At 40.9% G+C, this 26222-nt stretch overlaps 2 protein-coding genes across 12 annotated transcripts in view; one reads left to right on the top strand and one right to left on the bottom strand.

Moving 5' to 3' along the window:
• Nucleotides 1-2149: 2149 nt before the first annotated feature.
• On the top strand, nt 2150-5585 carry snu13b (SNU13 homolog, small nuclear ribonucleoprotein b (U4/U6.U5)). The gene is made up of 3 exons (XM_048551655.2): nt 2150-2310; nt 4795-4915; nt 5152-5585. The coding sequence occupies exons 1-3, from the start codon at nt 2308-2310 to the stop codon at nt 5412-5414; spliced, it is 387 nt and encodes a 128-aa protein (XP_048407612.1). The 5' UTR covers nt 2150-2307; the 3' UTR covers nt 5415-5585.
• Nucleotides 5586-6213: 628 nt separating this feature from the next.
• si:ch211-256e16.3 (kelch-like protein 17) overlaps nt 6214-26222 on the bottom strand; it is a 33407-nt gene continuing 13398 nt past the window's right edge. For all 11 annotated transcript variants that reach the window (XM_048551622.2, XM_048551628.2, XM_048551626.2 and 8 more), the window contains 7 exons: nt 25583-25769; nt 19522-19668; nt 16138-16266; nt 13513-13689; nt 11443-11589; nt 10644-10809; nt 6214-7710 (listed from right to left, as the gene is read on the bottom strand). In XM_048551622.2, coding sequence (XP_048407579.2) covers nt 7566-7710; nt 10644-10809; nt 11443-11589; nt 13513-13689; nt 16138-16266; nt 19522-19668; nt 25583-25769 — 1098 coding nt within the window. In that variant the 3' untranslated portion in view covers nt 6214-7565. The remainder of the gene's footprint in view (nt 7711-10643; nt 10810-11442; nt 11590-13512; nt 13690-16137; nt 16267-19521; nt 19669-25582; nt 25770-26222) is intronic.

The following is a 26222-nucleotide window of genomic DNA, read 5'->3' as shown; positions in this document are numbered from 1 at the left end:
AGATCTGAAATATAAACAGAAATTGCTGGAGAAACTCAGCAAGTTTGGCAGCAACAGTGGAGAGAAAGTGGAAATAACGTTTCGAGTCCAATGACGCTACAGAACGGTGGAAATGTTGTCAGTTGTCTCCTGTGCAGTCCGGGCAAAAGCTCAGTCACAGAGAGAGATAGCACCAGTCCTCCAACCCTGAACACTATGAGCTTCCTAGGTGCCCCGCTGGTGGATAAAATGCTTCAGTCCGTAACAACAGCATAGATCTAGTCACATTGCATTCAAATTCACTTTGTTTCTTTCCACAGATGCTGCTACTCCTGCTGAGATCTTCCACTACCTTGGTTTCAACCTCCTAACACTTGGGTAACCTAGAACGAAATTTTAACTTATGTGAGAATTGGCATCACAATTAGGATAAAAGCAAGTTATTTAAAGAAAATTTTACATGGATTTTCAGAAACAGCAAGCTTTGTTTAAGTTCAACTGTGACAGTAAGACTAAATTACCCCAGGGTAAACTTCAAAACTTTAATAACTTTATGAACTGAAAGAAGCAGTTGATAAGTCTTTCTGGAATAAATTGTTTCTTGAGATGCAAGGGACAAGGAGAAGCTGTTATAAAGGAATTAAAAACAATGTGTGAATTAAGCATCTCTGGGAAGAAACAACATAAACAAGCTGTTTACTGAGAAAGAGGAGATAACACTGCTTGATAATATGTTCCCTCATGACAAATAGGCAATTAAATCTGCCTGCAGAAGGAATGTTCTGAAGTTAAAGGGTTAATTGCAGGAAAAAGCTGAGTTTTAAACAGACACCTAATCCCAAACATAACAAGGAGCAGGGAGCTACTTCTGATAAGAAAGCAAGCTATAGATTTGAGATCTTCAGAAGTGCAATCAATATTAGAGATGAAAGCATCTATCGAATCATCAAAAATGTCACACCACAAACTTGAAAGCCAGAAAATTGTACAAGAATCCAACAGCAGAATAATTCAGTGGCAGAACTTCCAAGGAAATCACTATAAAAAGATTGAACGCTGTACACTTCCAAAGACAAATACTGTTGGTTAAATTCTGACTATATTCTACCATTAATCAGGTAATAGCCAAGTTGGTTTGTGAAGTTTAACTTGGTTACTTGCAGTGTCTTATTTTGGTTGCTACATGCAATAAAGTTTAAATTGTTGTTTCAGTACTTGATTGTCTGTGAGATTTCTTAATAAGTAGCCAAATTAATGATAGCTTGTAATGATTTACCCACAACACTGGTGTCACTGAGCAGACACAAAACAGACTAAAATAAAACAAATGTTCGCAAATACGGTGAACAATCTATAATTCATGACCATGTTATTATGGACATCTAGATACAAACATTACAAGAAAGCACATTTGTATTGACAGAGCACCTTTCATGGTCACTGAAGATGCCAAAGTGCTTTACAGCCAATTAAGTACTTTTGAAGTGCAGTTATTGTAATTTCAATATGTTACAATACGGTAGTGTAAAAAATGGAGTGGCAACTGGTCACAAAGCTGGAAATGGCAGAGAACCTATAAACACTGAAATCATAGAGTCACAGAATGGTAAATTCACAGAATATGAAACATTTGGCTCATTGTATCTGTGCCACAGCAATTAACCTAGTGGTGGTCAAAGTCTTTCCTTCATAATCTTGCAAATAGTTCTTCTGGTAACGATGCAAACCTCTTTTGAAAACTACAATTGATTCTGTCTTCACCCATCTCTTAAGCAGTGATTCCAGATCTTGACTATTTGCTGCATTAAAACAAAATCCTCGTGTCATCTGAGGAATGATAGTCATACTGAACTCGAAAAGTTAATTTCTCTCTTCACAGATGATGCCAAATCTGCTGAATTCCTCAAACATTTTCTGTGTTTGATTCATGTTTCCATCATCTGCAGGATTACACTTTTATTCCTCATAACCTACTTATTTTGATTCTCGATCCTTCCACCAATAAACCATTTTAAAAAATGAGTTGGATATTTTGTTGCTGAGACTTTGTGTCCATTCGAGATTAAATAAACCTTCGGTGGGCAAAGTGGCTTTCATTTGTAATTGATACAGCCCGGCGGAGATGGCGCTGTGAACTTGCACTTGACGATGTAAGCAGGTGGGTCTGCTCTTGCCCGGAATTTGTCGCTTTGGTGACGGCCGTCTCGCCGGTCACAGTGAAAGCGGTGTGCGCGCGGTGCTCTGTGTTCGGGTCGGTCCTCCGTGAAGCGGCAGCTGAGGGGACAGCGAGAAGTTGGTTACGAACTCGGATTGTATAGAGAGCGGGAGATGGTAAGTAAGTGAGCGAAGGAGGCAGGCCGGTTAGCCAGCCGCCCGCTCATCCTGCGTGTGGAGGCCGCAGGTTCCGGGTCCCATCTGCCCCGGAGTGGCCACAGGATGGAGCGCCTCCTGTCCGGACCCAGTCCCATTGGAAACCACGGCTTCCGCAGACCCTGCGGCCACCTCCTGCTCCTTATTTTCCTAAACCTCGCGGGGGGAGGTGGCTGACCTCCTCGGGCCCTGTTGACAACGCGGCGGGGGTTTACATGTGCGACACCCGTGGATAACCAACCGGCCGACCCTGGCTGTCTGTGCCGGCCCGGAGAGCACCAAACCAACCTCACTTTCCAGTTTCTTGCCAGTAGCCGCTGGGTTTATATCGTCTCGAGTGTTATTTCCAAGTTTACTTTAAACACATATATATCACGGAACATTATTTCGGGCCACGTTGTTTAAAAAATCGCCGCGTGTTTTTAGTGATGCACTGCCTGGAGGCAGATTCAGTTGTGTGTTTCAAAAGAGACTCGAATAATTATAGATCATAAAGAAAAGATGCTCAATCCTTAGAAATTCTTCCTCCACTTTAGTCTTAAAATGATGCCCTTTAATTCTGAGACTGTGCCCTCTGGTTCTTCAGGGAAAACGTTCTCTCAGCAGCTAAAGAATTGTACGTTTCAACGAGATCACCTCTCGGTCTTCTAACTCCAGTGAATAGAGACCCAACCTGTTCAACTTTTGCGCAATACACAATCCCTCCGTGCTGGTGATGACAGTGAGCTTCCTCTGATCTGTCTCCAATTAAATAATATTTTCCTAAATGTTACTTTAAGGTAGAAAATTATAGGGCTATGGGAAAAGGTCAAGGAGTGGAACTGGCAATGTTTCCCTTGTAGGGAGCTGGTGTGGATACAGCAGGCTGATCGAATGCCTGTGTAACCATTCTTCTATGATGCCACCCTTCATATAATTAATTACTGACCTTGCAACCCTCTGGATTGACTTTGTATTATACGATACAACTGCATGTCCCTTTTATAAAGTGTTTAATATACTTTGTCATTGAATCATGCAGCACAAAAGAGGCCCTTGGAGTCTGCATTGACTAAGCTACTAAAATTGACAAGTCCCACTTTCCAGCAGTTTTTCCATGGCCTTGAATGTTATGACATTAAAAACTTATACAAGTACTTTTGTAAAGGTCAAACTATTTCCTGTGTCTAGTGTCTGGGTGAATTTTCCTTCCTAAAATCCCTTCTAAACCACCTACTTGTCGCCTTAAAATTATGACCCCTTGTTAGATATTTTCTAATCAGTCTGTTCATAGTTGTCATTAAACACTTTGGAGCAGATTGGACTTCAACACAGGCTCCTGGCCTGGAGATATGCTACCACTGCACCATAAGGGCCCAATGTCCCCTTGTTATTGACTCTTAAACTAAGTGGAATGACTGCTTTCTATCTACCTTGCTCATGCCCTCAATCTTTTATGCACATCAGTCAGATCACTCCTCAGCCCTGTTTGCTCCAAAGAGTATGCCAACCTTATCAAGCCTCTTATTAGCTGAAATGTTCATTTCCCAGGCAATGTCCTTGTACCATTTCCAGTGCAGTCATATGCTTCCTATAGTGTGGTGGTCAGAACTACACACAGTCCTCCAGCGGTGGTCTAACTAAAACTTTTGTACAGCTCTGTAACAGATAAAAGCAAGTGTCTTGAATGCTGCCTTAACTGTCACCATCGGGGATCTGTTACTAATAGCTTCTTAGTGTCCTGCTTGTCATTGAGGACTCCTTTGTCTTGTTACTACTTCCAAAGTGCATTATTTCTCTCTCATTTCACAATTAATTTCCATCAGTCCATCTGACCAATCTTCAACTGGAGCCACACAGCATGGAGACAAACCCTTTGGTCCAACTCGTCTGTGCCGACTAGATATTCTAAATTAATCTGGTTGCATTCGACCCATGTCCCTCTAAACCTTAACTATTCATGTACTTATCCAAATATCTTTTAAATGTTGGAACTGTACTTGCATCTACCAGTTCCTCTGGTAGTTCATTCACACACGAACCATCCTCTGTGTGGAAAAAGTTGCCCCTCTGGTCCCTTTTAAAATCTTTGCCTTCTCGCCTTAAAAATAGTTTCAAACTCCTGTATCTGAGGAAAAAGACTTGCTATTCAACTTTTCTCTGCCCCTCTAAATTTTTATATAAACTCTCAATTTCCTATGCTCCAGTGGGAAAAAAAATTCCAGTGTAGCTAAGCCGTTTATAACTCAAACCCTGCAGTCCTGGTAGCATCCTTGTAAATCTTTTCTACACCCTCTCCAATTTAATAATATTCATCCTATAGCATTTTGTCATCCACAGAAATATTTATTATCCCTCCACATTCTCATTTAATCTTTTGTATATCATCATGAACAATAAGGTCTGAGTATACATATCTTTTACCTCTAACAAATACAACTGTAATTTCTTATTTTCTCATTGTAGACTGAGCAAGACGTTAACCCTAAAGCCTATCCTCTTGCGGATGCCCAGCTAACAAAGACAATTCTAGATCTTGTGCAGCAAGCAGGGAACTACAAACAACTTCGAAAGGGAGCTAATGAAGGTACTTTATTTATGTTCCCAAGTACAGTACATTTTGAAGCAGTTAGATCACTTGTGATTGGTTTTTCATCAGCTCTTTACGTAGAGGTATACAATTTCACTAGGGTTAGGGGTGAATATCAGTTTTTTTAAAACTCAACCATTTTTTTCTGCAGAGGAAAGGGTGGAGTGCTTCCCTTGTCTTTCTCATCACCTCTAAGCCAAAAATTGATTTAATAGAAATGTCTGTCTTTGCAGCCACCAAGACCTTGAACAGAGGAATTGCCGAGTTCATCGTGATGGCTGCAGATGCTGAACCGTTGGAGATTATCCTTCATTTACCTCTTCTCTGCGAAGATAAAAATGTACCTTACGTTTTTGTAAGGTCTAAACAGGCTTTGGGCCGTGCGTGTGGTGTATGTCGACCAGTCATTGCATCCTCTGTCACCATAAAGGAAGGCTCTCAGCTGAAACCACAGATTCAGTCTGTTCAACAGGCGGTTGAACGCTTACTAGTTTGAATTGGTGTGACAGTCAGTGGAATATTGTGGAACAGGAAATAGCTTCAAACCATCAGTTATGTACATTCTAATTTTTCTAAGATGCTTTTGAACATCATGGTAGGATTGTTCAAAGAGTGCATTTGTAATCTACTTTAATTTCTTTAATAAAAGTGCTTTGGCTGAACACTGCCTAAGGTGTATACCTCTGAAAATTCTTACTCTGCCAGTCTAGCATCTGAAACAGTACTCACTTCCACTTTAGATGGTAGTGGAGGTGGATTAGTCTGTAATCAATAAAAGGTAAATTTGTCTTTTCATTAGTAAGCTTTTCTTACCCTGCCTTTCAACTATTTAGCACAAGCACTTGTACCAGCTTTTGACTATGCAGACAAGTTGTAATGAGTTGTTTCTTCCAGGGTAGTGGATTATTTATTGGCTATCCCTAACTTGAGTCAGATGTACAGCCTGGAACTAGTGTGATCCATACCAACCAGATATCCTGTACTAATCTAGTCCTATTTGCCAGCACTGGGCCCTATCACCTATTCATGTACCTATCCAGATGTCTATTAAGTGTTATTGTACATATCACCACTAAAGGAAAAGTAGGCTCTTGTCCCTTTTTAAAATCATCTTCCACCTCACCTTAAACCTACACTAACTGGATTTAGACTCCTCTACCCTGGGGGAAAAAGTTGAAGAGAAGCACAGGTTACCTTGTCCTGGATAGTGTCACATTTAAATGCTTTTGGAGTTGCAGACATCACTAAGTGCCTTACGGGCAGTGGCAAATGATTGATACTGTGGATGTTCAATATTATGTCAATGAATGTTTTAATACAAAATTTTATTACACATTATTTGCATTAAGTTTTTACAGCAGGAGTTATGTACTGAGGTACAAAAGCATTTGTCCATGAGCAATTTTTTAAAAACCCATAGGGTTATACTGATATAGCTACAATACCTTTATTGCATCATTTATGATTACTGTCTTTAAGCACAGCATCAAGTACCACAATACCTGAAGCTTTTGGAAGGTTAAATTTAGTCAAATTTTAATCCTCAATATTTGCAGTGATACTTACTGCACACATCTTGCAATGCATAGTGACACATATCTTAAGACCATTGGACAGATTGGTTGTCTTCAGCACTGTATTGAAACCTTTTGTTAAGTTGAGATCAACAAAACTTTTGAATTTGCTTCCGCGTGAAGCCTCTCCTGAAGTGAGAACAACTTTAAAAATTCCTTTTTGAACAAGTGGTGAGATTTTAAACACCAACTTATAAACTTGTAGCAAGTGGAGCATGGATGCAGTATCATGTTCTGTATTTTATTGCTACTTGCAGGGCACAAGGATCAAGCTCTGTGTAGGAAGGAATAAGCATGCTCATTCTGAATGTTTTGAGCATGAAAATACAACTCTTCTCTAGATACTACAGAAGTCCAAATCATTGAACAAATTACCATCCATATTATAAAGTCCTTCAAAGTAGTTAATGAATTTGCTGAAGCCTTAATCACAGTTTCTTTTGGGGTTTGAATTTGGTAAAGAACAGGGTAGATAGATTGGAACAAAAGTCTCGATACAGAGGATAATCAGCAGGACCAGATGCCATTAGCTGAGATGTGAGAAATAAACAATTGGAACAAATGGCCCTTTCTGCACCAAAATGAAAAACCTGCTTAATTAAAAAGATGTTTGCAGAGTCAGACTCAATTAGAGTTAGCACCACTGTCATGAAGCTATTGTTAGCTCTTCTTAAGACAGTCAAAATTAAGGAATTAATTCAGAGGTTGATTTGGTTAAAATAAACAGGAGAAACAGTCAAATTACCACCTGGGCAATAATTCTGAGAAACAAACCAGTTCCCATTGTCCTTGTTAAAATCAACCCACCCAGCTTTCATCCCATTGAAACTGTTGTCTCAAAATCTCAATGGGTTTCCTAAAGGAATCGGTGTCTCTGCATCAGGTTACTACCTGGGCTACAGCGTTAAAAATTAGTCTCAACATGCTTCTCTAAGTTTACACTAATAGAACTAGGAGTCCTGCAAGAACAGTTCCTTTGAACATTCTGAAAATTGCAGGTGACAACCTTCACGCAAGATTGCTGACAATGGCACATATCCAGAGTGTACAAGATGGAAAACATTCACATTTGCTCATACAATGTTCTTGATCAACTGTGTGGCCGGGCCATGCATCTTCACAGACACACAACTTAACCAACTGCGACTTGTGAGCATTTCTCCATATATTTCCCATTTGCCAGTTTCTTCACTGTACTGCTCAATGGTGTCATGGTATCTGCAAACAATGGGGAGGAGGGTAGAGAATCACAGGATTTTGTACAAAACTTGCACACAGACCTGAATTGAAAATGGGACCTTTAAAAAGAATTCTGCAGCTAATTAGAAACATGATGGAAAAGTGTGTATTACAGTCTACCTGTGATCACAGTTGCTATAAATCAAGTTGCACAGTGAATTGAGGAGAGAGACTACAGCACATCTTCAAAATAAAGCTGACATTCCCGTTTTGTTTTTTTTTGTAATACTATTTAGTTTATTTGTTCAGTGAAAGTTGAAAACAAACTAAATCAGAGACTCAAGGGAAAAAAAAGAGAACTGCAGGGCCACGGGGACAGATCTGGGAATGGGTCTGACTGGATTGCTCTTCAGAAATGTACAGGAACTCCAAGCCACATGGCCTCCCACGCTATCACGACTCTACAGATAGGTTATGAAGTACAGCTAGACCTTCACCCTTCTTCGGTGATTCAGTCCTATGGCTTTCCAAATTTCCAATGTCACTTTATATGTAACAAATATTGCTGCTATGTGTAGATTGTGACCCAACCAATAAATGTAGAGTTCACATCTATTAAGTCAAGTCTTTAAACAAATTTTGTTTCCTAAAAAGCAACACCACTTGACAGCTATGCGGGGGGAACAAAGTTTGTGACTCTTATGCAGTGGAATATTGGAACTGAACTAATTAACAAGAACAAACTTGAAAATCTGCCTTTTTCTAAATTCTCTTCTAATACACAAAAAAACTTTTGCCAATGTAAACAAGCCAGAAAATGCAAAATCAAGTACAAGAATGTGCTTCAGGAATAAGTTTGCTAAAGGATTACGTGAACAAAATACAACCTTCAAAAGCTTGAAATATAAAGGATGCTTTCACCACAGGAGCTGTGTCTAATAGATGGATGAACCACTGGCAGAAATCTCCCCATCTCTCTGATTTCTCCAATTGGTTTCACACTAAAAGGGTGTGCAACAACTCAAGTTGTAACAGAAATCATTTTAAACCAAATAAGAAAAGGGAGGAAAAAAAGCTTTGCTGGAATTAGGGAAAACAACTGAAGATTAGGACTTGTTAGGTAACTTCCAAAGAGAAAGCACATGCACAATAGCCTCCCTCTCTGTTCCTCTCAAAAGGGCAATAGGAAAGGCAGCACCTTTCCTCCCATTTTAGGATGGCTGGGATCTCTGTCTAACATTAAACAATTTTTTGAAAATTATAGGCTTCAAATCTGATTTCATCCATTAGCATGAAGGAGAGTAAATGTTCCTTCTAAAAATCTCGTTTTTCAAATAGTAATCTATATTGATCAGAAATGTTTCCGTAATTGAATTGTTGTTTGGCACTAAAGCATAAAAACAATTAGCCTCACAAACCTCTTGACAACGGTACTTAGGTGGAGGCTGCAAATATTCATTGCCCATCGCAAATACACAATTTATTTCTGTATAAATGAATCAAAGTACAGACATTCAAGAAAAAGTCATCTCAAACACATTAACTGTTTGAGGTTATTTACTCATTGTCGTGACATCTTCAAATGATTCCACTTCAATTTTGCTAGGCACAAAAAGCTGGACTTCTTAAGTATACAAAAGGTACTATACACAGTATTGGAACAGGAGGGATCTATACCACTGGGGCGGTCTTCACCTGAACTGAGCTGGGACCAATGTTCTAGTGGAAAGGGTAAATAGGCTGGTCAACACGACTAAATTAGAAAGCGATGGGGAAGGGAAGGGTAACAAAGTAGGGAACAAAGCCACAGGCTAACATCTGTGGAGGTAGATTCCACTGTGTACAAAAAAATGAAAATAAACGGTGGGAAAGGGGAACTCAGGAGAGGTTTTTAAAGTCTCCAGCACAGACACAAATAGGACAGTGTGTTTGAAAAGGGTTAGGAACCAAACTTCAAGCACACTGGATAAACAAGTGACAATGAGAGGAGGGACGCTTAATACAGGACTGAAGGTGTTATATCTGAATGCATGCAGTATAAAGAAGGAAGGTAAATGAGCTTGTAGTACAGATCAAAATTGGCAGATACGACACGGTGAGCATCACGGAGACATGGCTGCAAGGGAATCAGGATTCGGAGCTGAATATCCAAGGACATACATCTTATCGAAGACATAGGAAGTGGGCAGAGGCGTGGGGTTGCCTTATTAGTAAGATGTAAGAAACGAAGTAGGGTCAGATAGTGTGGAATCTGTGTGGGTAGAGTCGAGGAACTGCAGAGGTTAAAAAAAAACATTATTTGGGGTTGTGTACAGGCCTCCAAACAATAGTCAGGAGCTGGGGCGCAAGATACACCAAGAGATACAAAATGTTTGTAAGAAAGGCAAAAAAGTTACGGTAAACTCGATGCACCTCAGAAGGATGAACGGTGGGGTGGGGGGCATTGGGGAGAGAGAGGTGAAAATCTAGTTGAAACTTAGAATATTAAATGGTCTGGACAGAGTGGATGTTTGGAAGATGTTTCCATTGGTAGGACAGACTAGAACCTGAGGGCACAGCCTTAGAGTAAAGGGAACGGGGATAAAGGAGAAACTTCTTCATCCAGCAAGTGGTGAATCTATGGAATTCACTGCCACAGAAGGCTGTGGAGGCCGGATCATTCAGTATATTAAAGACAGAGACAGACAGATTCTTGATTGTCAAGGAGATCAAGGGTTACAGGGAGAAAGCGGGAGAATGAGGTTGAGAAACTTATCAGGCATGATTGAATGGTGGAGCAGACTTGATGGGCTGAATGGCCTAATTTGTGCTGCTATGTTTCGTGGCCTTAAATCTGGAATTGTCTTCTCTCATTAATCTGTTGATCTGAAATTGTCACAAAACTGAGACTGATTGTTGGGGAAGGTTATACGAATCTAGGCAGCCGTAAGATGCGGGCAATCTAATTGAATCATGGAGCTGCTTATACCTACCGATCCCAACCTTCCTCTCCTCCTAGCACATAGATTTTGCTGTCAATCACAGCCACCCCTGGTCGATAGCGTCTCTCATTCATGGGGGCACACATCTTCCATGTATTGGTCTCAGGGTCGTACTGCTCCACCTTGTCAGTGTTCTCCGTTGAGGCATGCCAGCCACCTAGGAAGAGAGATACATAACACACTCAACTACAGATGGGCAAAAAATATGTTGGCCTAGCCAGCAACTGCAATATCCCTTGAACATACAAAACAAAGACAGGAAAATGAACATGCTACAATCAGAGCAGTTAGGGTTCAATTGGACTGTGGAGCATGATGAACAGGCCAAATGGCCTACCCCTAATGTCCTTACTATCTCAACCTGTCACAAGGGCATCATCACGTTGGATTAGAACACGTGGTCTAAACTTGGTGAGGAGGCAGGTGTTAAGCCTCAAGCATGAAGGAGGGGTTGAGGTGAGAATTCCAAGGCAGGGGGCTTTGGCATATGAATGTCATCAGCCATCAATTGTGGAGCAATGATAGGTCAGGGGTTCATAGGAGGCGGCAAAATTGGGGAAAGTGGTGGGGGGAGGTGCACAGGAAACTAGAGTTTGGGAAAGCCAAAGCAATATTGGGATTGGAAAACATTTATTTTAAATTGAGGCATTGTTGGATGGGGACTAACGTATAACAGCACGCACAGGCATGGCAAGTAATCGAAACTTCGAGAGAGTTCAAACGTAGTTCAATGGAGAGAATGTATTTTGGGTTGTAAAAGGTACTAGGCAGGTATGTCACTCTCACTTACCAATAACATAAATCTTTCCCTGGAGGACACAGGCAGCAGAACCAGAACGTGGAATCTGCATTGGAGCCACCTCAAACCAGGAGTCCATTTTAGGATTGTACACCTGAACAAGATCCATCCCATCACCATCCTCCAAGACAGCTCCTCCTGCAAAGCCAAGCCTCTTTAACATTACACTTCTTAAGCCTCAACAATTCTTAAAATGCTATAAAAGTGAATACTCGGCAGATTTTGTTGATCACCTTTCCTTCCCCCATTTGTTGTAAACATTCCTTCTAACGTTGCAACTCTCGATTGTGAAATGGCACTACTCCTGCTTTCGCCAGTAGAAATTTGAGATCTTCCTCACAGCATATGTATCAAAGGAATGGCAGTTGGGTAGTGGTAATGTCACTGGATGAGTAATCCTGAATCCCAGACTAATTGTTTCAGGGACATAGGTTTAAATGGACCAGAATTCCATCATGGCATTTGAATTTTTTTTAAAAAGTTGAATTAAAAAAGCGAGTTTAATAAGAGATTAAACATTTGAAAAGAACATGAGGGCGACTTTTTTTAAAAACACAGGAGAGTGGTTAGTGTGAGATACAAACTGCTGGAGATAGTGGTGGAGGCATGTACAGTTACAATCTTCAAAAGACATTTGGATAGGCACGTGAACAGGAAAGGTTTAGAGGGACATGAGCCAAACACAGGCAGGTGGGATGAGTTTAGTTTGGAGATATGGTCAGCGTGGACCAAAAGGTTTGGTTCCTTGCTTTATGACTCGATAATGAAAATTAACCACTGCAGATTGATTTTTTAAAAAATCATCCAGTTTACGAATCTCCTTTAGGGAGAGAAACTTATCATTCCTCCCCAGTCTGGTGTACATGAGATTCACAGCAATACGCCCGACTCTTAACGACCCTCCTAACCATCCACTCAGTTCAAAGGCCATTGGGGATGGCAATATAGCCAGCTATACCCATGAACTATTAAAATACCTCCCATACCCAAGGCTCAAGTCAAAGTCTTGGCAAAATCAGCTGCACAGGAGAATTGTGGAACAACTAACTACAGAAAAAAAGGTGGATGGAATCTTCAAACATTAAAAGTGCACAATGTCCAACTTCCTCCACATTGTGCTTTTGAATTCAACTTGCCTCTAATTTACCCAAGAGGCAAAATTTGGTTGAAATTTAAAAATCACTAACACAATTCAAGCATGAATCCCTTTCGCAGGAAGCAAGGTGTTTAGGATGGGGTTGGGGCAAGGTCACTCTGTCCTCCAACCAGAAGATCACCATTGGAAATGAGAGATATTGATAAACTGGGATCACACATCCTACGTCATTAACTGGGCCATTATTTCATGGGCTAGAATACACGTTGGCACTCAAGAGATCCTAAGTAGGTGTGTGATGATACTGTACATTCGAGATGTCTTCTCTCCCTGTTTCTCTTGCAGAGGGGTGTTGTCACAGTGGTGTTTTTCTTTTTAACAAAAAAAAACCAGGAGTGGGCAGGCTCAGGTTCACAATAGATGACAGGATTTTGGTTTTGCTTTCAAATTGTTGGTGGTTTTTCTGGTTGGTCTTAAAAATCAAAAGGGGTAGATTGTTGCTTTCTTCCAGATTGGAAACAGACAACTTTGAGAGAATAATAACTGTGTTGCTGAATTGTCTTTGCCAAGGCTGTATTTATGGAATTCTGCCTATTTTGGAACATTTGATGCTTAGTTGTTAAATTATACATTATCTTGTTAAGTATTTTGATAGAGTAAAGTTATGCCAGTTCTTCTTTTTGCTGTATTTTAACTGTGTTGTAAGAATAAAGTGTGTTTTGATAAAAGCCTAGTGGCGGGCCAATCAAATCATATCTGGAATATAGTTCCTTTAACTTTTTTAAAAAAAAGTTAAGGCTAAGTCTAGACTAGCTCCAAAATTTACTTTGATTTTTTTGCGGCAGGGAAGGCGTGTGCCTCGTCTGGTCCACAACAGGTGCTACATAACTGCAAGTCCTCTTTCTCTTCTAACCACACAAGGCAGTATTCACATCATGACTGAGTCTAACAGGTAGCATTATTACCTGCTACATACAAGAGCCCATGGAGTGCCACCACAGCTGGACTAGTCACTGCCATCTTCATGGATTCCAGGAAGTGCCAGGTGTTTGTGTGGGGATTGTAACATTCCACGGAATCCAGCCTTGATGATCCTTCCCAGCCTCCCACAGCAAAAACAAAACCATCCAACATAGCAAGGCCTGCAGACAGGAGGAGGCGGACGAGAGTGGGGAGAAGAAAGTAAGAAATCAATCCAACCTTTAGTTCCCAAATTGTCCCACCAAATGAGCTGAAGCTGGCAATTCCTCTAGAAAGCAAATTTTGCAGTGGGGAGGGGTGCAGGAGTCAGAATGTGCAGTAGAAAAACATCTAAAGGTTTATACAGTGGATTTATGCAGTTGCTATTCACTTCCAGCAGAATGCTATTGATCTAAAAAAATGCAAAGTATTAACTTTAAACTCTACTGTTGTAGTTTGAGGGCTTGAAAATGATCTAGAAATTAAGAAAAAAAAAATCAATGCAATCGAAGAGATCATGAAGATCATAAATTGTCATTCATGGCTCAGCTGTGTTCTCGAAGGAAGCAAACCTACCATTTTTACAAGGCCTTTCAGGCAACTCCAGTCCCACACATGATTCTGTCAAGTGCCCCTGCGAGACACAGTTACATCAAATGCTACATGCAGCAATTAAAGATATCCCACCATCACCTTCAAGTCAGCTCCAGTTGTGCAATTAGGAACAGCCTTGCCAACAATCCCCAATCCTGAGAAATTGCCCAATATAACTCTCATATCCTGCAGGTCAAGAGCTCTGTGGACCCATGCACCAATTTGGAAATGAGCTAGCCTGCCACAGCATTGAAAACAAAAGTCGAGGAATCTTGTAATCAGGGAATGATTGAGAGGGGCATTAATCAGCAGCCTCCTCTATCTGCAAGTGATTCTAAGGAACTTTACCTCATTTAGCAGAACCGTACGCAGAACATTAAAATTTAATGGGCAACTAGTTCTTAAATAAAGTGTGTAACAGACTATAATCCTTATGTCTGGGACTAATTTGCTTGGTGCAGTCAGTATCCTAAAAAGGGGTCAGAAACTGAACTAACCAAAGGAGTAAGAATCACGTTACATTTGAAACATGAATTCTGTTTCTCTCTCCACAGATACTGCCAGGCCTGCTGAACTCTTCAGAACTTTGTTTTTATTTCAGATGTCCAGCATCAGCAGTATTTTGCTTTTAATTGAATGCTACAATAAACTTAGTACCAACCTCATCAACAAGGCATGAACCATTTTTTTCCAAATTCCAAGAATGTCCCACCTTCACAAAAGAAAATCTACAAAAGCTGGTTATATTAACCATAGAGCTTGGAACAGTGCCAGAAACAGAATTCCCAATGACTGGGAAGTGGCTATAGAGGAAAATGAAGTGATGGAAATGAGTTTCTGGAAATTGCTAATAGAAAATCAGAATAGTATTGATGGACTCAATGGCGCCTGAAATTTACTGAAAACTTCACTGAAACAAGGTAACAAAGTGTGGAGCTGGATGAACGCAGCAGGCCAAGCAGCATCTCAGGAGCACAAAAGTTGACGTTTCAGGCCGAGACCCTTCACAGGGTCACAGGGTCTCGGCCCAAAACGTCAGCTTTTGTGCTCCTGAGATGCTGCTTGGCCTGCTGTGTTCATCCAGCCTCACACTTTGTTATCTTGGATTCTCCAGCATCTGCAGTTCCCATTATCTCTCCCACTTCACTGAAACAGTTCTGTTTTCCTCCACCACCTCTGCAACCACCGCAACCCCCCCCCACCCCCCCAACCAAGCTTCAGTTTTGTTCCAGATATTTCCTCCAGTCCAGCCTCACAATCCGGCATGAAATCTTCAGACAGTGTTGGAAAAGACTGTCTCACTGGGAGAAATGGTAGATCCGAACAGGCAGATTTGGCTAGCAGAGGTGTTCGGTTCAGAACTGTGGACCTTTCACTTATTGCCCAGGTGCACACTCCTAAGTGGTACACAAGTGAGGAAGCCAGGGACAACCATTACGGTGAGTTTGTGCTGTACCATCTGTTGCTACTGAGGAAAGATTCCAGCTGCCTAGGCCACCGGGGCAAACACTGTAATGGAGCTCAAGTACGAAACCAACATCTAGGAAACAGGGATTGTTCAGAACTCCATTTAACACTCGAAAGAAAAGGTTTATCCTATTTCCACGTTCTTAGCCTTGAATATTTTAAAAATAACGAGACTTCGTAGTCTCATCAAATGCTGTCATGGTCACAACACCTCAGCTCACCACCTTGTTAAGGCGTTAGATAAAGGAGCGGAGAAAAACCATTCAGCCCATCAATCAATCATAGTTAATACAGGTGTCCCCACAAACATTTCAAAAACAAAAATCACAAAACCCATGTGGGGAAAAACCTTTCACAACCTCTGATTGTCATTCAAAGAAAGTGTTCACACATCATGACTGTTGAGGCAGGAGACGCTGGCTTAGGGATGCAAACAAACACAGACACAAGCAGAAGTTTGGGTGGGAAACTACAGACTACACAACTCTTAAATTTTTCTTCTCTCCGTGTTATTGGGTGGGCCGTGGGAGGGGAGAAAAGGAAAGACATTTCTGACAAACATGATTTACCTAGTTCAGAGCGTGCCACATTCATTGCTGCCATTTCATGCCACATATCGAAACACGGGTCATAGCGCCACATTTCTTTACTTGCAGAACCATCAGGAAACTCCCCTCCGGCCAAGTAAAGGGTAGAACCTACAGAAAGAAATCATTAACCATTGTTCAGTTACGCAACAATTCAGAAAAGGTCTTTTAGCCAGCCTCTGCCAGATAACTGGGCCAACAGAAGAAGCACATTGTGCTGTTATTACACCGCAAACTCCCACCCCAGAGGACAAAGGTGGCAGTGCAGTAGGGCACTTCAGATGGAGCTCATCCACTCCATCCATTTCCCCTTTCTCCACCCCCCCGCCTCCTCTTTCTTCTCCTGGCCTCCGGACTCTCAGCCTCCTGACCTGGCGTAGTGATCTCTTTAGTCCGGCGTGGTGGTCTCTCGGCCCAGTGTGGCCTCCATGTGGAATCCCAGTCTTGAGGGCATTCCTCAAAGTGCAGTCCCACCAGCGCTAAACACTTGCAGTGTTATAACTTTCAGCTTTATGTCTTAGTTTTTAAGTTGAAAATAAAGGTTTGCAATGTGTAACTTTTAACCTTACTCCACATGCTTTAGCTTTACTATTATTACTGTCATGTTTAACTTTTAACTTTGTTCTTTCTTTATACCTTGTTCTTAAAAGATTCTGCACTTCAGTGCTTGTACCTGAGATGTATAGTGACATTATACATGTTTCAATTGTACTCTAATTTGTACTCGAGTACACGAGGCAAAATTAAAATCAAAAGAAATTCAGTTGTTGTAACATACCCTGGGATCAGTTGCTCTCACTGTATCTATTGGATTTCTACTTGTTTTCAAAAACACTTCTGTTCTTATCAAAAGGGCATCTTCTACAACAGAATATAACATATGCACTACACAGGGCAGCTAGTTATCAGGTTAATAATTACCCGAGGGTTATAGCACCACAGATTTTCACAGATTACACTATTCTCTAAACCTCTCCACAAATTACTCAACAAAATCTCTCTTTATCCAAGCTCTCAGGTACCAAATACCAAATTTACTTTCGGGGAGCTAGGTCACAATTTGTCTGATGACCTCCTATAAAGCATCTTAGAGCATTTTAATGTGTTAAAAGGTGCTACATAAATGCAGGAGGGAGCCATTGGAGACAGTTTTATCGATCAACAAAGCTGGTATTAGATGATACAAGGTAAGCCTCCAGGTTTACAGCAAAAAACACTGCCAACTTCAGTGGACCAATGACTAAGTCAACAAGAAGCACCAAATGACTAAAAACTCAGTTCATTTTCTTTACTAAAAGATTGATCTGCATCCCACCCACGTTCCCCATCTTATGACTATTTTTTCTCATGAACCATTTTTAAAAAAATTACAAACTGAATTTTTGACTATGTGAAACAAGGGCAAAGCAAACAATCGGATGTCTCAAGTTGACCACTGCTCCCTTGATACTGCACATTTTTATACTGGTGTGGCTTTAAAAGGAACCACTTGCATAAACCGTTACAAAAAATTAAGTTAAGGAACTAGAGTAGATTTTTCATTACACAGCCTTCAACGTAACATCTAACTGGTTTATAAATTGGCCCATTTCATTATTCTCCTGGTAAATCTATAACCACTCCAACTTTGACAAGAATGGACACAAAGCAGAGACTTCAGAGTAAAAACCTTCAGGGACATTCTTGAAGCAAGTGCACCCAATGATTTACCATTTGAAGACTCACATACTTCAGTATCTAAAACAACGGTGTCACAGCCCTGGTAGAAATAGCATCTTGTAAAATGAACCCACATTTCATGTTACAAATGAAATTTAAATTTATTAATTTATTTTCTAGGATAATTAATATCTGACAGTCTAAGATAAAAGAAACATGCCAGATTTCCAAGGAAAAAAAGAGAACAAAATCATAATAAAACTTATCCCCTAACAGCTATTACTAACATGCAACCTTTAACTAGACCAGCTTTAAATCTAAACACCCATGACATAGAAAAAAAGACAAATTTTTAGATATCATGAAAAATTTCAGGCAAAAAAAGCACCAAGTCTACGGATCAGAATCCAGTCCAAAAAGGGGAAAATGAGGTGACTTTCAGTTTTGTTTTTATTTTTGGCACTGATTTCACATTACCAACTGTGATGATCTGCAATTCAACAGCCGGTCAGTTGGACCTAGGTGAACATACCTACATATCAGTTTACTACATTTTGCAGTAGGAATAAATCTTTAAGAACAGATCTGAGAAAATAACTCCAAAGAAGGCACATGCCACAGAATACAAAGGTACACAAAATTTGAGCTAAAATGAGTAGGGCGAGGGGAGGACAACTTTCTATAAAAATCTTAACAAATAACATTGTTCACAATTACATAGTTCATTGGATAATGTTGCCCATTTGTGAAAGGTAATCATTGCAAGGCACTGCAACATATTACAAGAGACCATTAATAACCTTACAGAATGGGCACATAATTGGCAAATGAAGTTCAACACAGATAGTTGATTGTACCAGTACAGAGGTACATTATAGTAGGAAGAACACACAGGTCATTTCTTATGTGGAAGATGCAAGTCTAGGTGAGATTGAGGAACAAAAGGATAGAATCAGAGACAAATAGAAATTGCCGGAAAGTGTCAGCAGATCTGGCAGCATCTGTGGAGAGAAAGCAGAGATGACATTTCAGGTCCAGTGACCCTTATTGAAAACTGTTGGTAGGTAGGAAAATGTCAGTGTTTGGTTATACAGCATGCAAAAAGGACTATTGTATCCATGCTAATCTTCAGCCATCATTAAAATGACCATGCACTAAAGGGTTTACTTCTACAAAGTTAGAATTGAAGAGTAGGGAAGTTGCTTCAAACTGTATTGAACCTTGGTTAGATTATAGACTGTGTGCGTAGCTACAGGCACAATGTTACAAAAAGGGATTGGAAGGCAGCAGAGATGGCAAAGATACAATTTACATGGATGGTACCAAAATTAAGAGAGTATACATATAGGGAAAGGATCAACAGCTGGGCTGTACCTCAAGGTCACAGGAAGTGGTTTGAAGAGATGAGTACAGATGCACTGATGGTGGACCTTTACAAGATTGTGGGAAATGGGAAGAGGGTTATAATAATACTTCCCTCCCACTTTTCTTCAGATATGTAAGTAAAATATGAACACTTGCACAGATAGATGAGGAGGAATGGTGTTTTGCTTTGTTGTATGTCTGATGTAATTTTTAAAAATTGTCCTTAACTCAAATCTATACTAAAAAGGTGCTGCAAGACTTCCAAAACTTATCAGCCTGAGCGAACGTGCTTACATTTACAATGATAAAAACTATGGTTAAAAAAGTAAAGGTCGGCTATACCTGATGCAACAAGTCCATGCTTACTAACAGCAAAAGGCAAATAGGCAAGGCACTTCCATTGACGGCCAATGGGGTCAAAGCTCTCCACACTACGAAGAACCACCTTATCATCTTCCCCTCCAACCGCTATAATCACCTCTGTTGTACCTGGAATGGAAACAGTTCTTAAACTCAAATTAAACCACTGAAACTAATACAAAATATAGCAGGCTGGATTTCTGTAGCACCTTTCATAACCTCAGTACCTCCCCAGAAATTTCACAGCAAATGGAATATTTTTGAAGAATAGTCACTATTGTAATAGAGGAAATGCAGCAGCTAATTTGGGAACAGGGAGAGCGAGTTCCTACAAAATAAACAGATAATCTGTGTTAGTGATATGGGTTGATAGACTGACATGGCCCAGGACACCAGGAAGGTCTCTCCAGCTCTCCTACAAGTTAGTGCCATGGGACATGTTCAATCCCCATGGTGGGGACAGACAGGACTTCAGTTTATTATTTCATGTGTAAGAATGCACCCCAATACTGCACCAGAAGTGTCAAATTAGTTTATGCGCTGAAGTCTGAGGAATGGAACTTGAAACGCACAGCCTTATGACTCAGACAAGCAAGCCGTAACTGTTTGTATTCCCCTTGAGGTTTATCCATTTACACAGATAGTTAAAACAGAGTTTGTGGAGACAGAAAGGGAAAGCAATGAATACGAGTATTGTCAGCTTACAGTGTCAACAATCCTCTTTCCACACTACACAAGGATTGTCTAATCCACAAAACTAGGCAAAGGTTCACAACTGTGGTTGAAAGAAGTACTACCTTTGTGAATCACCTGCATTGTTCCAGACAATGTTGCCAAAAACATCTGGGCTGCATCTTTATACTTTATTTTAGAAACGAACTGATCCAATAAATTGGACACAACTTAACCACAGCTTTACAATGTGATGAGTTGAAGGTCTGCATGCTGTACAATTTGCACCAATACCTGGTAAGTTTTCTATTTTGTTTTGGTGCGGGTGTCTCAAGCTGCACTTTCCCTCAAGAGACGCCATAATTTCCACCGGACTATGTCCCCTCAGAGGGAGTGGCATGACTGTCAAGTTGGTCCTATTTGTTCCACACAAGCTGTTGCACTAGAATTGAGCTCTCTGTATTGAAACAAGTAGCAATAAAGAAGTTTCAGAAAAGGATCAAGTTAGAGAGAACGAAAAGATTAAAGAAAGGGGACAAACAAAAAGCTATCAGTATTCTACCATTCACCTCAGGATGACAAAACATACTCCCATTGTTTCTGCTTATAATATTCCAGCATCGGAGTACACAGGCGGATAACGATACGACCTTTGAGCCATGAAGTCATAGATTTAGATTCCACACCAGAGACATAGGCATAAAATCTTGTTCAGAACTCTCAGTGCAGTACTGAGTGTGAGCTGAAACATTGAAGCAGCTGTCTTTTGGATGAGACACTAAACCAGGGTTCTGGATGTGGGTTTGCTCGCTGAGCTGGAAGGGTCATTTTCAGACGTTTCGTCACCATGCTAGGTAACATCATCAGTGAGCCTCCGACAAAACGCTGATGTTATGTCCCGCTTTCTATTTATCTGGGTAGGTTTCCTTGGGTTGGTGATGTCATTTCCTGTGTTGGTGATGTCATTTTCTGTTCTTTTTCTCAGGGGATGGTAGATTGGCTCCAAATCAACGTGTTTGTTGATGGAGTTCCAGTTGGAATGCCATGCTTCTTGGAATTCTCGTGCGTGTCTCTGTTTGGCTTGTCCTAGGATGGATGTGTTGTCCCAAAGTGGCGTCCTTCCTCATCTGTATGTAAGGATACGAGTGATAGTGGGTCATGTCCTCTTGTGGCTAGTTGATGTTCACGTATCCTGGTGGCTAGCGTATTCAAAAAGAATGGGTACCCTATGAACACAGTCCGCCGATTCCTCAGCAATAAACCCAAACAAACAGACAAAACGGGCTCAGAAACCATAACCACTCTCCCCTACATCAAAGACATTTCCAAAATGACTGCCAGACTACTTGGACCTCTTGGTATCAGGATAGCCCACAAACCCACCAACACACTAAAACAGCAGCTAATGAACTTAAAAGACCCTATGCAGACAACAAGCAAAACGAACGTCATCGACAAAATACCTTGCAAGAACTGTGACAAACACTACATTGGACAAACTGGCAGAAAGCTAGCCACCAGGATACATGAACATCAACTAGCCACAAAACGACATGACCCACTATCACTAGTATCCTTACATACAGATGAGGAAGGACACCACTTTGATTGGGACAACACATCCATCCTAGGACAAGCCAAACAGAGACACGCACGAGAATTCCAAGAAGCATGGCATTGCAACCGGAATTCCATCAACAAACACATTGATTTGGAGCCAATCCCTCATCCTCTGGAGAAAAAGAACAGGAAATGACATCACCAACCCAAGGAAACCTAACCAGATAAATAGAAAGCGGGAGATAACACCAGCGCTTCGTCGGAGGCTCACTGATGATGTTACCTAGAATGGTGACGAAACGTCTGAAAACTAACCTTCCAGCTCAGTGAGCAAACTCACATCCAGAACCTCAACCTGAGCTACAAATCTTAAAACTCACTAAACCAGGGTGTCCCATTGTCCCCTTGGGAGAATTTAAAAACTCCCTCAGCCACTAATGGTCGAGACTAGGCTGTTGGAGCAGCAATGTAGTAAATTTGATTTCTCTTTTGTGCAGACAGGACCAAGAGTGCACAAGTGATACTGTACACTAGCAAGAATTAGAGAAGAAAACAATAGTACAGACAGAAATAAAGGCTCTTTATCCAAATATAAATTGCATTCATAAAGGAGATGGATGAAGTAATAGCACAAATAATAGTAAATTAGTACAATATAATAGAGATGTAGTTAGCTGGGACCTGAACATCCAATAGACAATAGATGCTGGAGAAGGCTGTTTGGCCCTTCGAGCCAGGACCACCATTCATTATGATCATGGCTGATCATCCACAATCAGTATCCTGTTCCTGCCTTATCCCCATAAAACTTGATTCCACTTCACTTTCAAGAAGTGAAAGATCTGGCAAATGAAGTATAATGTATGAAAATGTGAGATTATCTATTTTTCAAGAAGAAAAATAAACACAAGTGGTAAGAGATTTCAGAAAGGTGGTGAACAGGAATTAGTGCCCTAGTAGAAGCTTGCAGAAGGACAGTAATTAGGCAACTTAACAGAATGCTACTTATTGCAACAGGAATGTAATATAAAAAGTAGGGAGACTGTGCTTTAGTCATAAAACCATAAGTTAGAGCAAAAGTAGACTATTCAACCCAACAAGTCTGCTCCACTATTCAATGAGATCATGGCTGATTTGATAATCCTCAACTCCACTTTCCTGCCTTTTCTGCATAACCCTTGATCCCCTTACTGATTAAAACTCTGTCTAGCTCACCTCGAATATGCAATCCAGACTCCACAGCCCTTTGCGGTAAAGAATTCCACAGGTACACCACGTAGAGGAAACTCCTTCTCATTTCCATCTTAAAACAGGCAACCATCTACTCTCCAGTCTGAGATTGTCACATAAGGAGAAACAACCTCTGTCAAGTCTAAGAATTTTGTATGTTTCATTCTTCTAAATTCCAACAAGTAAAGACTAAATCTACTCTCTCAATCTCACCTCCTGAGACAGTCCCTCCATATCAAAGATCAGTCAAGTGAACCTTCTCTGCACTGCCTCTAATGCCAGTATATCCTTCTTTATATAAGGAGTCCTAAACTATTCACAGTATTGCAGCTGTTCTCCGACTAGTATCTTTTAGCAAAGTTTCCCTACTTTTATACTCTAATCCCTTTGAAATAAAGGCCAATATTCCATTTGATTTCTCCAATACCTGCTGAACTTGGATGCTAGCTTTGTGAGATTCATGCACGAGAACTAAAAGCCAAAACAGTACGACCTTTTGACCTACAGCTGAGGGCACACCTTGGATTAGAGCTGTGCATAACACATTACAAACAACTGAGTGTAAAAGTTTACTTTTAAACTAAATTTTGAAATTAGTTAACATCAAATCTAACATAAAATGTGTACCTTTTAAAATCTGTTCACTCAATGAGGGCATTGCTACCTAGGACAGCATTTATTACCCATCTCTAAATGCCTAGAGGACAGTTAAGAGTCAACCACATTGCTGTGGGTCTCGAGTCACATGTAGGTCAGACCAGGTAAGGATGGCAGTTTCCGTGCTCAAAGGACAGCAGTTTCCCTGTCTAAAGAACATTAGTGAAGCAAATGGGTCTTTCCAACCAGTGACAACATGCGACCAAGCAGGAAGTTTAAATATGGGTTTGGAAGCTGCTTCTCCCTGCACTCGTTTCTCTTCTATGTTTGCAACATCATGCTTCTGCTGGTTGTATTGCAGATCATCTCTGGATTCTCACCTCCTTCTGTGATTAGGCCCCTTGTCAGTGTCCATTGCTCAGGTATTGGTTATGGACATAGGGCTCCCCATAATCTTTCTTCATCCTGCACAGATTCCTAATCTCCATCTGCGGTAGCCACGCAGCAATATGATTAGTGATGTACATACTCAACTTGCAGGGCCCAAGGTTGGTGTACTCTCAACTCAGCAGAATTCAGAAGGGGAGATGAGGGACTGAGATAGAGCAACTGACAGATTCCATAATCAACCAATCAGAGTCTTTGGGCTGGATACCACAGACATCCATTGTAACTCACCTTATTTAAAGAGAAATGTAAAGCTTTTGGAGGCAGTACAGGAAAGGTCACTAGACTAATACCTGGAATAGTAGGATTGTCTTACAGGGACTGATTGGACATGCTAGACTTCTGTCTTTTGGAGTTTTTGTAGAGGAGGAGACAGCTTGACTGATACAAGATTCCAAGGCGTCTTGACAAAGCAGAAATGGAAAGGATGAGAATCTGGCAACTAGGAGTCACTGTTTAAAAGAGACAAGGCAAAAGCTTTTCAATTGGGACTCTTCCTGAAAAGACAGCTGAAGCAGTGTCCTTAAACCTCTTTATAGTAAAGGTTGATACATCCTTGCTAAGTAGGGAGGTCAAATGTTATTGGGATTGGGCAGGAATGACAGAGTATGGTGATAATCAGAACAGCCACGATCTTATTAAATAGCAGAGCAAGCACAAGGAGCTGAATTCCTACTCCTTGTTCGTATGCTTATAGAAGACTCCAGAACTAGGAGGCATAGTTTCAAAATGTATGGTGTCCCATTTAAGGCAAAGCAGAGGACGAATTTCTTCTATCTGTGGAATTCCCTTCTCTAGGAGATAGAGAAGGGAGACTCATTGAACGTACGCAAAGCTGAGCAAGACAGATTTTTGAATGTCAAGGATTATGGGCGACAGACCAGAAAGTGGAGTTAAGGCCACAGTCAGATTAACCAAGAGGCGAAGGCTTGGTGGGCCAAATAACTACTACTCCTAATTCTTGGGACATACCTGGGCCATTTTCATTACGTGAATTCAACTGAACTTAACTATCAATTTGCTGCTTCATCAGAAGTACATATTAGTTTGTTGGCATTAACGAGATGTCAACCAATAACTTTATCAGTTCACCTTAAGTCCAATCGAGAGTCACATTTAGTTCCATTTCTGAACATAGCCTCCAAGTCAGAGGGTTGTGGGTTCCACTCAAGTTCGTCATCTAGGCCAACAATTCCAACGGAGTGCCAACTTTCATCAGAAGTAACCCAACAACTGCCTATCAAGTGAGTGTGAAGAAAACAAACCCCACGGTATTGTTTTCAAGAGCCAGGGAGTTCTCCAGCATCCTTGTCAGTACCTATCCGTCAACATGCATCACAAAAATAGATTATCCAGGTGTTAGCACAGTGCAGCTTAAGAGAGCTTGCTGAGTGGAAATTAGCTGCTTCATTTCCAACTTTACAACAGTGAAATATTTGCAAACATGCAGCGACAAGCTTTCAGGGACATCCTGGGCTCTTGTAAAAACAAGGGTCAAATCACAGCATTGAAAGCCTGGCTACTGCGCGGCACCCACCTGTTGATCTGCGAGGACGGGTCCTGGAGCTTTGGAGTTCCCCACGTCTGTCCTGCAACAAGAGGTAGTCCTTCGCTTCAGAAATCAACCGCTGACAAGGAAGAGACTCCTGGATGACATTCAGCGACTCTACGATGTCATGGATGTAATAAGGACTAATTAAAGGCAGACGAATGTGCTCTAAAATCTGAAAGAGTTTTAAATTTAAAAATGGTTTTTATAGGTTCCTATGTAACTGAAGCAAACCTTTGCCAAATTCCACCTACTTCGCCTCCCAGTCCCAGTCGCAAGCAATAGAACAAATACATTTTCTCTCGGCTTACTCAGGTACTGACATTGTGAACATTCACTTCCTCAAGCACCACTGCTCAGTTGTACTATCCATGAGATACAGTGCAGTAACTCATTAAGGCCCCTTAGACAGCACCTTCCAACCCAATGATCCCTGCCAACTAGAAGGACGAAGACAGCAGATACAGAGGAAGACAACTACAAGTTCTCTCCCAAGCCTGTCAGCATCCTGACTCCAAAATATATTTCTATTCATGCACTGTCACTAGTTCAAAATTCTGGAACCTTCTCCGCCAACAGGCCTGTGGGTGAACCTACACCACATGCAGTGTAATTGTTGAAGACGACA

This window comes from Stegostoma tigrinum, chromosome 23 (genome assembly GCF_030684315.1).
Source record: "Stegostoma tigrinum isolate sSteTig4 chromosome 23, sSteTig4.hap1, whole genome shotgun sequence".
NCBI classification, from domain to species: Eukaryota; Metazoa; Chordata; class Chondrichthyes; order Orectolobiformes; family Stegostomatidae; genus Stegostoma; species Stegostoma tigrinum.
Note: the sequence above shows the minus strand (reverse complement) of the source record. Positions and strands in the feature narration are given on the sequence as shown.